At 43.8% G+C, this 13,755-nt stretch overlaps 1 protein-coding gene and 1 pseudogene across 6 annotated transcripts in view; one reads left to right on the forward strand and one right to left on the reverse strand.

Annotated features, from left to right (window-relative positions):
• TAF1 (TATA-box binding protein associated factor 1) overlaps positions 1–13,755 on the forward strand; it is a 98,200-nt gene that overhangs the window by 46,373 nt on the left and 38,072 nt on the right. For all 6 annotated transcript variants that reach the window (XM_030806632.1, XM_030806633.1, XM_030806630.1 and 3 more), the window contains 4 exons: positions 8,045–8,112; positions 9,856–9,978; positions 10,713–10,805; positions 10,891–10,975. In XM_030806632.1, coding sequence (XP_030662492.1) covers positions 8,045–8,112; positions 9,856–9,978; positions 10,713–10,805; positions 10,891–10,975 — 369 coding nt within the window. The remainder of the gene's footprint in view (positions 1–8,044; positions 8,113–9,855; positions 9,979–10,712; positions 10,806–10,890; positions 10,976–13,755) is intronic.
• Positions 6,588–7,484, reverse strand: LOC105738076 (annotated as a pseudogene).

Raw genomic sequence — 13,755 nt, forward strand, 5'->3', positions numbered from 1 at the left:
CTGTTTGCCAGAGCAGCTGCACCGTTTTGTAATCCCACCAGCAGTGTATAAGGGTTCCAGTTTCTTCACATCCTTGTAAACACTTGTTATTGTCCATCTTTTTCCTTCTAACCATCCTAGTGGGTGTAAAGTGGTATTTCATTGTAATTTTGATTTGCATTTCCCTATTGACTAATGATGCTGAAAATTTTTGCATATGGTTGGAAATACCATTCTTGAACTTTTGTGCATTTGCCACTATTGACCACCTTTTCCTACTTGATACTCTCTTCTCCCTTTTCCAGAAATACTTTCTCGAATCATTTCCTTGCCTTTTCATTCTCATTACTTCAGCCATAATATGTCTGTTAACATCACTATCTCCAGCCCCATACCTCTCTTCAGGGCTCCATACCTGTGCTTCCAATCGTCTGCCAGACATGTCCATTTTTCATTGCCCTACTGGCAACTTATTGTCTGATTGTCCATCTAGCTGTATATCCTAGAAATCATAGTCATAATTTATTCCATTTTCTCTTCCCCACACTCATAGATAACCAAGTCCCATAAATTGGAAATTCCAAGTTGCCAATGGAAAAATAAATAACAAAGATACTGGTCTGGGGTTAGGAGAGTGTTTGCAGTCATCATACTCCTCTTGGCCAGCAGTGTCCCATGTGTTCAGGCTGACGATTTGCCCATCCACAGATGTCTGGACGCCATAGTTGTCAAAGACAGTGGGGGGATATACTCCTCAGGAAAGACATTTGTTGTATAACTGATGAGGAGGCAGGTTTTACCTATAGCCTCGTCTCCTACAACCACACATTTGATTGTCTGCATTCTTCCCTTGTAGTCCTATGTACAAGAGAGAAAGAAAGAATATTCAGAGATACTTGGTTAATGTAGGGAGCTATTCTAAACATTTCTCTCTGAGGAGAAGATGAGGAGGATAAGATGCCCCCCACACTCTCTATACCCTTAGTGCCATAAAAGAGTCAGCTACAAAGGGTTGTATAAGTCAAGAGTTCTTACCCTGGAGTCTGTGGACTACTAGAGGATGGACTTCAGTAGGTCCTAGAAGCCTCTTCTGAAGTTGTGTACAATACTATGTATACGTGCATAAGTGAATTTTTCTGGAAAGAAGATCCAGAGCTGTCACCAGTATCTCACAAAAGGCTTTTTAATCTTTGGGTGAGCTCAAAAAGATTAAAAACCATTCATCCACATAGGTATTTGTGTTACACTGTTATCATAAGGTCTGGATCTACTGTATCAAAGGTACTAAAATATTGTAGGTGCTCAATAAATGGTTAGTAATTTTTAAAAATTATCATAGAAGGTTTCCAGGGTTGAATCAAGAAACATGGCTCTCACTTTGGGTCTCTGGCTATAGAGCCAGCAGAGGAACCTCCATTCCTGAAAAACAGAGACATCACAATACTGGAGAGAAAGGCAGACAAGTCACACTCAGCTAGAGAAATGGTTAAGAGGGCTAGGCGCGGTGGCTCACGCCTGTATTCCCAGCACTTTAGGAGGCTGAGGCGGGCAGATCACCTGAGGTCAGGAGTTCCAGGCTGGCCTGGCCAACATGGCAAAACCCCATCTCTACTAAAAATACAAAAACTAGCCAGACACGGTGGCGCACACCTGTAATTCCAGCTACTCAGGAGGCTGAGGCAGGAGAATCGCTTGAGCCCAGGAGGCAGAGGTTGCATTGAGCCAAGGTCACGCCATTGCATTCCAGCCTGGGTGACAGAGCAAGACTCTTGTCTCAAAAAAAAAAAAAAAAAAAAAAAAAAGAAAGAAAGAAAGAAAAAAAGCAATGGTTAAGAGTCTAGGCTCCGAAGTCAGGAGGCAAAACCCAGTTCTCCCTCTAATCTTTGTGAACTTGGGGAAGTTTTATCTTTTTTTTTTTGGCAGAGTCTCGCTCTGTCACCCAGGCTACAGTGCAGTGGTGCATCTCAGCTTACTGCAGCCTCTGCCTCCTGGGTTCAAACGATTTTTGTGCCTCAGCCTCCCGAGTAGCTGGAATTACAGCGTGTGCCACCACGCCCAGCTAATTTTTGCGTTTTTAGTAGAGACAGGGTTTCACCATGTTGACCAGGCTGGTCTTGAACTCCTGGCCTCAAATGATCCACCCGCCTCTGCCTCTCAAAGTGCTGGGATTACAGGCATGAGCCACCGCACCCAACCAGAGAAAATTTTTAACCTGAGGGTTAAATGAAGGAAGGCATGCGTAGTACTTATTAGTCTCTCTCACATAGACAGTACTCATTAAGTGTTAGAAGCTACTATGTCTTCTTAATAATTCTACTATTCTACTACGGGAGAAGGCAAAAATTCTGTAATATGGTTACAATGCTAGATAAACCAGGGGTCTCATCCCCTTCAACCTTATGTGAGTAAAACTACAGGTCTTAATGCCACCATACTCATCCATTTGTTCATGAATCAGTATTTCAGAGTAAATGATATGTCAGAGATGATCTCCAAGAAGCTTGTTTATTATGAGCTCCTATATTTATACCCCCATATTAATACCCCATCAATGCCTTGCCCTCAATTTAGGTCCCGAAGTACTCCACTTACTGTAGGTTCTTAACTACTGCCCTAATTTCAGACCTGATTCTTACAGCAGTACTTTCTTTAAGTGTCAGAGCACAGAGGAAAGGGCATTAAATAATTGTATATATTTGGTTACAGAAAAAAAGTTGAGAATCAATTTATTTCTCACCTTGAGGATTTGGGGAAATAGATACATCCCCCATTCTGTTGTCTCATTAGCTAAGGTCTACATTAGGCCCATATCATAGGCAAAAACAAACACAACACCTCGTTTTGGTCAGAATAAAGAAAAGTGAGCCGGGTGTGTGGCTCATGCCTGTAATCCCAGCATTTTGGGAGGCTGAGGTGGGAGGATTCCTTGAGCTCAGAAGTTTGAGACTAGCCTGGGCAACATAGTGAGACTTTGTCTCACTAAAAATAAAAAAAATTAGCCAGGTGCGTGGTGGCATGTACCTGCAGTCCCAGCTACTTGGGATGCTGAGGTGGGAGGATTGCTTGAGCCTGGGAGATCGAGGCTGCAGTGAGCTATGATCACACCATTGGACTCCAGCCCGGATGACAGATGGAGACCCTGTCTCAAAAAGAAAAAAAAAAAAGAAGAAAAGTGGCTTTCAGAGTATGCTTTCCACAAGCCCACTAGGGGTTGCTCTCTGCCCACACAGAGCCAATTCTGAGTGGCGAGGCCTCCCACCTAGAAGTCTTCTTTAGCACAGGTTCCACAGCTAAAATAAGTCCAGAGCATAATTTAACTCTGGTAGGAAACCACCCCAGGGTATTCACTGACCATTCAGCTCATTCTTTTTCCATCCAGGAATAGGCATAAGGATCAAACACACAAGGTCGATAGAAAAGGGGCACAGTCATCACCACCTTCCTCGAGAATAGCCTTGTTTGACTTTCCTGATCTGGATAAATGTATTTCCCCTCTGAATTCCTACAACAATTACTGTCTGTGCAACTCATTTTCCCAGCTTCCTCTAAATATCATCCAGTGTCTAACACCTCTGCTCAAAGTGACTGCTTCCAGAACAGCAGTGCAACTTAGGCAGTTGCTAAACCAGAGTAAAACTCTTAGGGACAGTCCGGGCACGGTGGCTCACGCCTGTAATCCCAGCAGTTTGGAAAGCTGAGGAGGGCAGATCACTTGAAGTCAGGAGTTCAAGACCAGCCTGGCCAACACTCCAACCTGAGTGACACAGCAAGAACCTGTCTCAAAAAAAAAAAAAAAACTCATATTGAAACTTAATGCCCAAATGTGGCAGTATCAAGAGAGGTGGAGTTTTCAAGAAGTGATTGGATCTTGAGGACCCTGTCCTCATGAATGAATTAATCCATCCATGGATTAATAGATTAATGGGTTAATATGGGAGTGGAACTAGTGGCTTCATAAGAAGAGGAAAAGGGACCTGAGCAAGCATGCTCAGCCCCCTCACTATGGGATTCCCTGAGTCACCTCGGGACTCTGCAGAGTTTCCATTAGCAAAAAAGGCTCTTACTAATTGTGGCCCGTCGACCATGGACTGCTCAGCCTCCATAATTATAAGAAATTTCTTGTTTTTTGGTTTTTGTTTTTGAGACAGGGTCTCACTCTGTTGCCCAGGCTGGAGTACAGTGGCATAATCACAGCGTAATGCAGTCTCAGAATCCCTGGGCTCGATGATTCTACCACCTCAGCCTCCCAAGTAGCTGGGACCACAGGTGTGCTTCAGCACACCCAGCTATTTTCTGTATTTTTTTTTCTTGTAGAGACAGGGTTTCGTCACATTGCCCGGGCTGGTCTGAAACTCCTGGGCTCAAGCGATCTGTCCACCTCAGCATCCCAAAATGCTGGGATTACAGGCGTGAGCAACCACCCCCGGCCCCAGTAAGCAGATTCAGTTGTTGTAAAACAACTTATAGCATACTGTGTTGTGCTGTCAGCAGTAAATGCATTTATGATGTTTTCCACTCATTATGTGTTTATTGGGATGTAACCCTATCATAAGTCAAGGAGCATCTGTATCTCATGCAGCTCCTCCATAATTCATGGCAACCAATATATTCCTCTGTTTATACTAATACTCTATTTTTTAAAAAATTACGGAAATTGTTAGACACATACAGAAATAAAAGAGGAAATAAACTTCGGTGCTATTCAGTCAGTTCAACACTTTGTTAGCATATGGTCAATCTAGTATATATTTTCAGCTTTTGTATCATTTCATCCATAAATACTTAAAGCATTTATACTCTGTCTTGCAATAATTTATCTTCAAGTCATTTATTTGACTAGATCAGCAACTATCTTTATTTTTTTGTTCTATTTTTTGAGATGGGGTCTTACTCTGTCACCTAGGCTGGAGTGCAGTGGCACAATCTTGGCTCACTGCAGCCTTGACCTCCTGGGCCGAAGCAATCCTCCTGTCTCAGCCTGCCGAGTAGCTGGGACTACAGGTGCGTGCCATCACATCCAGCTAATTTTTGAATTTTTTTTTTGTAGAGGTGAGGTCTTGCTATGTTGCCTAGGCTGTTCTCAAACTCCTAGGCTGAAGCAATCCTCTTGCCTCAGTCTCACAATGTATTGAGATTACAGGCGTGAGCCACTGTGTCTGGCCTAAACCAGTAAGTCTCATAGGCAGGAAGTCTGTCTTATTTTTCCTTATATTCCCATCATTGAACACACTGTACACAGTCATTAAACATTTGTTAAGTGAATAAACAAGTGAATGCTGAATTAAATAATTAGTGAGAATAGAACTGACGTTTTGGCTCTGGGGAGCACTAACACAAAAGGATAGACAGGAATACAATCTAGCAAAGGATATGTAAAAGAAGTAATTGGAATTACTAGCTAGATGAAAATATTTTAGCTTCTCTTTATGATGAGCTTAAATTAGGGCATTCATAAGCAGGGAGTGTAGGAGATAGGTTAGATAGTTCAAGGATTTTCTGAAGCTTCTGATAGGGATCAGTATGGATTTTTTTTTTTTTTTTGAGATGGAGTTTCACTCTTGTTACCCAGGCTGGAGTGCAATGGCACAGTCTTGGCTCACGCAACCTCCACCTCCCGGGTTCAAGCTATTCTCCTGCCTCAGCTTCCTGAGTAGCTGGGATTACAGGCATGCGCCACCATACCTGGCTACTTTTGTATTTTTAGTAGAGATGGGGTTTCTCCATGTTGGTCAGGCTGGTCTTGAGCTCCCAACCTCAGGTGATCTGCCTGCCTCGGCCTCCCAAAGTGCTAGGATTACAGGCGTGAGCCACCGCGCCCGGCCCAGAGATTCTTTTTTAACACAGGCTTTGGATTAACCCGATGTTATTAGAACACCACAAACTGTAAATTTTACAAACAAAAATTGCAATCACAAATTGTATATGTTAAGTGTGGGAAAATTATAAGTCACCCATTGGTCTCTTTAGGCACTCTTTTTTTATTACTGTATTTTCAAAAACAACTTTATTCATCGCACATATTAAAAAAAAAATTCCCACCCCTGGAAATGAGCTAAAAAAGTAAACAAAATCTACCTCCCACCTCCCTGTTCCCACTTCCTCCCATTCCCTCCAAATAAAAGGGAAAAAAGGCAAAGGAAAAAAAAAACTGAAAAACAAAAACACCCCTAAACCCCCAAAATCAAGGTAGTGCATTTCCCCAGGGAGAAGGGGAATTTGCACTGGAGCTGCTGGGAGCGGAACGGAGATCTTCCGGCTACAGAAACCTGCAAAGAAAGACACTCAAAACAGAAAAAAAAAACACGAAACAAAATAGATCACCAGGCAATCTGGAGGGGCAGGGAACCGGAGAAGAGGGGTGGGGTGGGTGGTAGACCTGACTGGACAGGAGCTGGCAGGAGAGGACTGTGAAAGGCGAGGAGAAGACGGAGGGAAGGTAACAAGCAGAACAGTTTGGTGTCCTTCCAGAGCCCTGGCTAAAAAATAATAAAAACTCCTACCACCCACGCCCACCTACCCTTGAGCAGCCCCCAAGGGGTGAAATGGGGCAGGGAAACGTGAGCAGCTTGCTAGTTGAGACATGTCCATGGCGAATCCCCAGAGTGAATAAGCAGCCTCCTGCTCCACTCCCTGGGCCTTCCCCTACTCCCTAAAACAGGTCCCTCCTCAGCAGTTAGTTATGGGATTCTCCCCCCTTCCACAGTATATCTTTTTAAAAAAATACGTTTTTCCCATCAAGGTCATCTTCTGGTTTTTGTTTGTTTTTTTTTTTTAATTCTTTTTTTTTTCCTTCTTTCCTCTTTTTTTCTTCTCTCTCCTCCTCATACTTTTTTTAGTAAGGGGAGTACCATGATGTCGCTCTAGCCCGGCCCCTGTAGATGCGACCCCGGGGCCTGCTGTTAAAACCGCTGTAGAATCGAGAGAGGGAACTGTTGTAGTTGGTGGTCGGGCGCGGTAGTGGGCTCGTGGAAAACCCCACTCTGTTGTGCTGATTCCTGGTCTGTTGGTTCGTTTTGGGATCACCTTTATTTGCCTTCCTCTAAGTAGGGAGTCATCTAAGGCCAAGGAAGTCCTCACTGACTCTTTGTCTGAGAACTCTATATATGCAAACCCTTTGGGATGGCCACTAAATTTGTCACAGAGTATGGTAACACGGTTGACTGAACCACAGCCATGAAAGTGAGCTTCCAGCTTTTCTGCTGTTGCACCATAGTCCACAGTGCCAACATAGATGGAACGGGCATCGGCCTCCATCTTCTCAATGACGTGATCACTGGGCCAGCATTGCCTGGAGGTGGACTCATAATCATCTACTTCTCTACCTCGTTGTGTAGCTCCTTTAGCTTCTCAGCTTCTTCCTCCATCTCCCTAACTCGAGCTTTGATAGCTTCCAGCTCTGGATCCTCAATGGCGCCGTCCTCCAGGTCACCCTCGACCAGTCCCGGCTCCTCCTCCTCCTCTTGGCTGCCAGGGGCTCCCGAACCAGACCCGGAGCTCCCGTGGGGGTGGGGGCGCAGGGCCGGGGCGGCTCCTCTTCGGGCTCGGGCTCCGGCTCGGGGTCCAGCGGCAGCTCCTCAGGCTTCAGTTCCTCAGACTCCAGGCCGTTCCCGTAGTCCCCTGCGCCCCCCGGGGCCCCCTCCCCGGCCTCCCCACTGGCCCCAGGCACACGATGGCGCCAGCACCCTGGCCCGGAGGCCCGACCACCCACAGCCCCAGCCTCCCGCCGCTGCTGCCGCCCACTCACTCTTTAGGCATTCTTAAAGAAATTATTGCTCCTCTTCCATAGTATTATGTTCGAGGTATTAAAGGCAGCAGTAGTACTACCGTGTGTAGATACACAAAATTAAGGAAAGAGTTAAAGTTGGTTATTCATTCATATTGTGTACCTGCTATGTTTTAGGCGCTGAAAAATGGACATAAGTCTGGTATATCTGTCTAACCCATCAGTTAACCTGGTGCCTGACACATTTTAGGTTCTTAAGTAAGTGCATTAAAAGGATAAAGAAGTGTTGGCAGCTTTTGCCTCCCATTATTAATGGTTTCATCTCTTTCTGTTCCTCTACAGGGCCAAAACACTCATTGACTCAGATCTCTCAATCCATGTTGGATCTCTGTGATGAAAAACTCAAAGAGGTAAGACAGTTAGAATGAGAGAAAGGCAGTGGAATTTGAAAGTGGGGGTGGGATATCAGGGTATAGGAAGTAGGGAATTTAACAGAAGGAAAAATATATGCAGGAGTAGCAGATCTCTAGTATATGTGAAGGCTGGAAGGGACTTTAGAACTCATAGGCCAGTCCCTTTCGTAGATGGAAAAACTGGGCCCATAGAAGAAAATGATTTGCTCTGGACATCTTGACTATTAACAAAGTTAGAATTAAGATCCAGCACCTACACAACTCATTACAAAGGGCAAAGGAAAGTGAGTTTCCAGGAAGTCAGCTGTAGCTAAGAGACTAGTCAATGTTTTAGGAAGAATTTTCATTTTTTCTTCATATTTTTAACCAACCAAGCAGCAAGTGCTAAAAGTTTTAATTTTTAAATGATAATCTATCTATATTCCCTCTTCTTACTGAAAACAATTAATGGTACTTTATAAACCTACAAAAGTGTAAGTATGAAGTAGACATTTCCCAAAAGAGGATAACTAGCCAGTAAACATGGAAGGATTCTCAACTTGATTGCTTATTGAGGAGATGCAAATTTAAACCACGATGTCACTACATACCCACTGCAAAGGCTAAAATTAAAAAGACTGACAATACTAAATGTTGATGAGGATTTGGAGCAATAGGAATACAAACTTTTTCCTACTAGAGTCTAAAATAAACTTATTGGGTTAGATCCCTTTACGCAAAAGTCACTAATCAATAATAATGTTTAGTGTTTTCAGCAGTAGTTTTACAGCAAAAACAGAGAGCATGATCTTAAAGCCTAAATTGCTAAAGATGGTTTTTTGTGTGTATAGGAGCTATGATGTTGACACTCAGGGCTAAGTATAAATTTTGGTGAACCAGAAGAATAGAATGTAGAGTACCTAAAGAAGTTGTTGACACATCCTTTTTGACCCTTTTACTGGAATTTTTTTTTTTTTTTTTTTTTTTGAGACAGGGTCTGGCTCTGTCACCTGGGCTGGAGTGCAGTGGGATGACCTTGGCTCACTGCAACCTCCGCCTCCTGGGTTCAAGTGATTCTTGTGCCTTGGCCTCCCGAGTAGCTGGGACCACAGGCGTGTGCCACCATGCCCAGCTAATTTTTTTTTTTTTTGGTATTCTTAGTAGAGATGGGGTTTTGCCATGTTGGCCAGGCTGGTCTCAAGTTCCTGGCCTCATGTGATCCACCTGCTCGGCCTCCCAGATTGCTGGGATTACAGGTGTGTGAGCCACTGTGCCCAGCCTAGAATATCATTTATCTTGACTTTTGTCATTCTGTAGGCAATTCAAAGTTACACTTTCTGGGGCAAGGGTAATAGCTAGCTAGCTGAACCTTAAATTATCCTTAATTTATTTTTTTTGAGATAGAGTTTCGCTCTGTCCACCCAGGCTGGAGTGCAGTCGTGCGATTTCAGCTCACTGCAAGCTCCACCTCCCAGATTCACACCATTCTCCTGCCTCAGCCTCCTGAGTAGCTGGGACTATAGACGCCCGACACCACGCCCAGCTAGTTTTTTTTTTTTTTTGTATTTTTAGTAGAGACGGTTTCACCGTGTTAGCCAGGATGGTCTCGATCTCTTGACCTTGTGATCTGCCCGCCTCAGCCTCCCAAAGCGCTGGGATTACAGGCGTGAGCCACCACGCCCAGCAAATTGTCCTTAATTTTTCTATGATGATCACACCTTAGGGAAACCTCTGTCTTGGCTTTGCTTTGTTTAATTTCAGAAAGAAGACAAATTAGCTCGCTTAGAGAAAGCTATCAACCCCTTGCTGGATGATGATGACCAAGTGGCGTTTTCTTTCATTCTGGACAACATTGTCACCCAGAAAATGATGGCAGTTCCAGATGTAAGCTGTCTCTGTGCCAAATACTGTGAGGATCGTGCAGGGGAAAGGAAAAATGTATAGGGTGTACGTGTGTGTATTTTAGAGAGTCTGAGTGGTGGTGTATGTCAGTTGTGTCTGGTATGTGATTTTAAATATTGACGTTTTTGCTATATGGGTACAGTATCTTTTTTTTTTTTAAGAGTACATTATCATTGAAATCAAAGAGGCCAGGAATCTTTGGATGTAGGGAGGTTTTTGCTTCCTGTTGTTGACATTCAGTATATGAATGCTCCTGAATAGCCCTGTAGAGAGAGGATGCTAGCGAATGTGAGGCTTTTGATTTAGAGGTGCTTCTAAGCAAATGATGCTTTGATAATTAGACACTGTTGGTTGTCTTTTATTTCGTTTTTATATTGTTACAGTGATCCTCCCCAGGAATTCTCAACAGAGTTTCCTTTTGCACTATAGGAATGTGTTCTATGTGTGTAATGCTATAAAACTTCTGGATGGGACTAGGGAATAAGGAATTTTAATTACGGCTATAGAGCAAGTGTTTTTATCCTATCATAGCATAGAAATCCTTAAAGGAAGCTATGAACCCCTTACATTATATGCAGAAGTTTTGTATGATTATGTGCTTTTCTAGGAAAAGAGTCCATAGCTTTTTTTAGGAATATTTGTAACCCAACAAAGATGGTGAAATTCTGGTATGAAGAGTGGTTTCCATTTAATTTCTTATGCTTTCTATTTACTAGTCTTGGCCGTTTCATCACCCAGTTAATAAGAAATTTGTTCCAGATTATTACAAAGTGATTGTCAATCCAATGGATTTAGAAACCATACGTAAGGTGAGTGAGTGATTTGATCTAAATGCCAATTTGTAATCAAGTGACTATGTGTGTGTATCTGAGTGCCTGATTCTTTTCATCGCAGAACATCTCCAAGCACAAGTATCAGAGTCGGGAGAGCTTTCTAGATGATGTAAACCTTATTCTGGCCAACAGTGTTAAGTATAATGGTGGGTATTTCTCTTTATTTTCTTTCCATGAATCCGTCCATCTTCTATCCATCTAACATTACTTAGCATTACTAAAAAAATTTTTTTTGAGACAGGATCTTGCTCTCTTAGGCTGGATGCTGTGGTGTGATCATGGTTCACTGAACCAGGCACATGCCACCGTGCCAGGCTCTTTTTTTTTTTTTTTTTTTTTTTTTTTGGTAGAGGCAGGGTTTTACTATTTTGCCCAGGCTGAGCTCAAGCAGTCGTCCCACCTTGGCTTCCCAAAATGCTGGGATTACAGGCGTGAGCCAACACGCCTAGCCAGTATTATTAAAATTTGTGTGCATAAAGCAACCTTGAGCAGTGATAGCAGAATCAATTGAGTGACCTAGTATTTTTATTTATTTATTTATTTTGAGATGGAGTTTCACTCTTGTCGGCCAGGCAGGAGTGCAATAGCACGATCTTGGCTCACTGCAACCTCCACCTCTCCCAGGTTCGAGCAATTTTCCTGCCTCAGCCTCCTGAGTAGCTGGGATTACAGGTGCCCGCCACCACGCCCAGCTAATTTTTGTATTTTTAGTAGAAACGGGGTTTCACTATGTTGGCTAGGCTGGTCTCGAACTCCTGACCTCAGGTGATCCACCTGCCTCAGCCTCCCAAAGTGCTGGGATTACAGGCGTGAGCCACCGCTCCTGGCCAGTCTTTTTTTTTTAAGCAAGCATATGTTTTAGTGTGTATATTCTATAAAGATTGCTATTAGCCGTTAATGATGAAAAAGTAGTATATGCTTACTTTTGAAATCTTGGAAGACACAGAAAAATGAGGTGAGAATAAAAATCAAATGGATTTTTATTCATTTGGGCTCTGAGCCATCACTCCTTTTTCCTGGAAAGTGAAAACTCACCTATGTCCCAGGCCCTTACATGGAGCTTAGGGAAATGGGTAGCTATAGACTGTGGTGAGCTTCCTTGGTGCATGGAGTTTTGCTCAGTACATGTGTTGATTGAATAACATATGCCAGGCCCTGTGCTAGCTGCTTAATCTACTGATAAGAAAGACAGTCACTGGCTGGGCACGGTGGCTCACGCTTGTAATCCCAGCACTTTGGGAGGCCGAGGCGGGCGGATCATGAGGTCAGGAGATCAAGACCACGGTGAAACCCCGTCTCTACTAAAAATACAAAAAATTAGCCGGGCGTGGTGGCGGGCACCTGTAGTCCCAGCTACTCGGAGAGGCTGAGGCAGGAGAATGGCGTGAACCCGGGAGGCGGAGCTTGCAGTGAGCCGAGATTGCGCCACTGCACTCCAGCCTGGGCGACAGAGCAAGACTCCGTCTCAAAAAAAAAAAAAAAAAAAAAAAAGAAAGACAGTCACTGTCCTCAAGTAATTCACAATCCAGTTGGCAGAAAGAGACAATTAGAATGCAGCTTGGAACCAGGCACGGTGGCTGATACCTGTAATCTCAACACTTTGGTAGGCTGAGGTGGGAGGATTACTTGAGCCCAGGAGTTTGAGACCAGCCTGGGCACACATAGCAAGACCTTCCTTGTCTGTATAAAAAACTTATAAACAAAAGCTTAGCTAGGTGTGGTGGTGAGTGCCTGAAGTCTTAGATATTTGGGAGGCTAAGGCAAGAGGATCACTGGAACTCAGGATTTCAAGACTGCAGTGAGCTATGATCACGCCCCTGCACTACATCCTGGGCAACAGCAAGACCCTGTCTCTAAAATAAATAAGTAAAATGCAGCTTGATAAGGGCTATAATAGAAGTATGTGCAGAGTGCATCAGACGAGAGCAAAGAATAACCTGAGAGTTAGGGAAGGCTTCATAAACGAGCTAATATAGTTCAGTTTTTAATGACTCAATTTTTAAACATTGAGTACTTACATTTGCTGGCACTGATAGATGTTATAAATATCAAATTAGATATGGTCTCTGCCCCAAGTTAGTTTAGTTGGGGAAACAGAAAAGAAAAATTATAGTACTTAAATTTTATTGCTATAAGCATGTACAGAGTGTCACAGGACAGTATGTCTAAATTAGAGTGGGGCTGGGTGGGGTGGCTCACGCCTGTAATCCTAGCACCTTGGGAGGCCAAGGCGGGTGGATCATTTGAGCTCAGGAGTGTAAGACCAGCCTGGGCAACATAGTAAGACCCCATCTCAAAAAAAGAAAAAAGAGTGGGGTTAGAGGAAGCTTTCTGGAAGAGGGTTTTCTTTTTCTTTTTTTGTAAATAGAGATGGGGGTCTTGCTATGTTGCCCAGTCTGGTCTGGAACTCCAGGGCTGAAGCCATTCTCCCATCTTGGCCTCCCAAAGTGTTAGGATTACATGAGTCACCACACCCATCCAGAAGAGAGTTTTTTTAAGCTGAGTTCTGAAAGATCAATGCTGTTTACTTGGCAAAGAATGTGGAGGAGAAAATGTTCTAGGTAGAGAGAACAGCGATATGTAAAGGCACAGAGGCCTGAAATTGCATGATAGGTTTAAGAAACAGGCTGGGTGTGGTGGCTCACGCCTGTAATCCCAGCACTTTGGGAGGCCGAGGCCGGCGGATCACCTGAAGTCGGGAGTTTGAGACCAGCCTGACCAACATGGAGAAACCCCGTCTCTACTAAAAATACAAAATTAGCCGGGCATGGTGGCACATGCCTGTGATCCCAGCTACTCGGGAGACTGAGGCAGGAGAATCGCTTGAACCCGGAAGGTGGAGGTTGCAGGGAGCCGAGATGGCGCCATTGCACTCCAGCCTGGACAACAAGAGTGAAACTCCGTCTCAAAAAAAAAGTGTTGGGGT

This window comes from Nomascus leucogenys, chromosome X (genome assembly GCF_006542625.1).
Source record: "Nomascus leucogenys isolate Asia chromosome X, Asia_NLE_v1, whole genome shotgun sequence".
In the NCBI taxonomy this organism is placed as follows: domain Eukaryota; kingdom Metazoa; phylum Chordata; class Mammalia; order Primates; family Hylobatidae; genus Nomascus; species Nomascus leucogenys.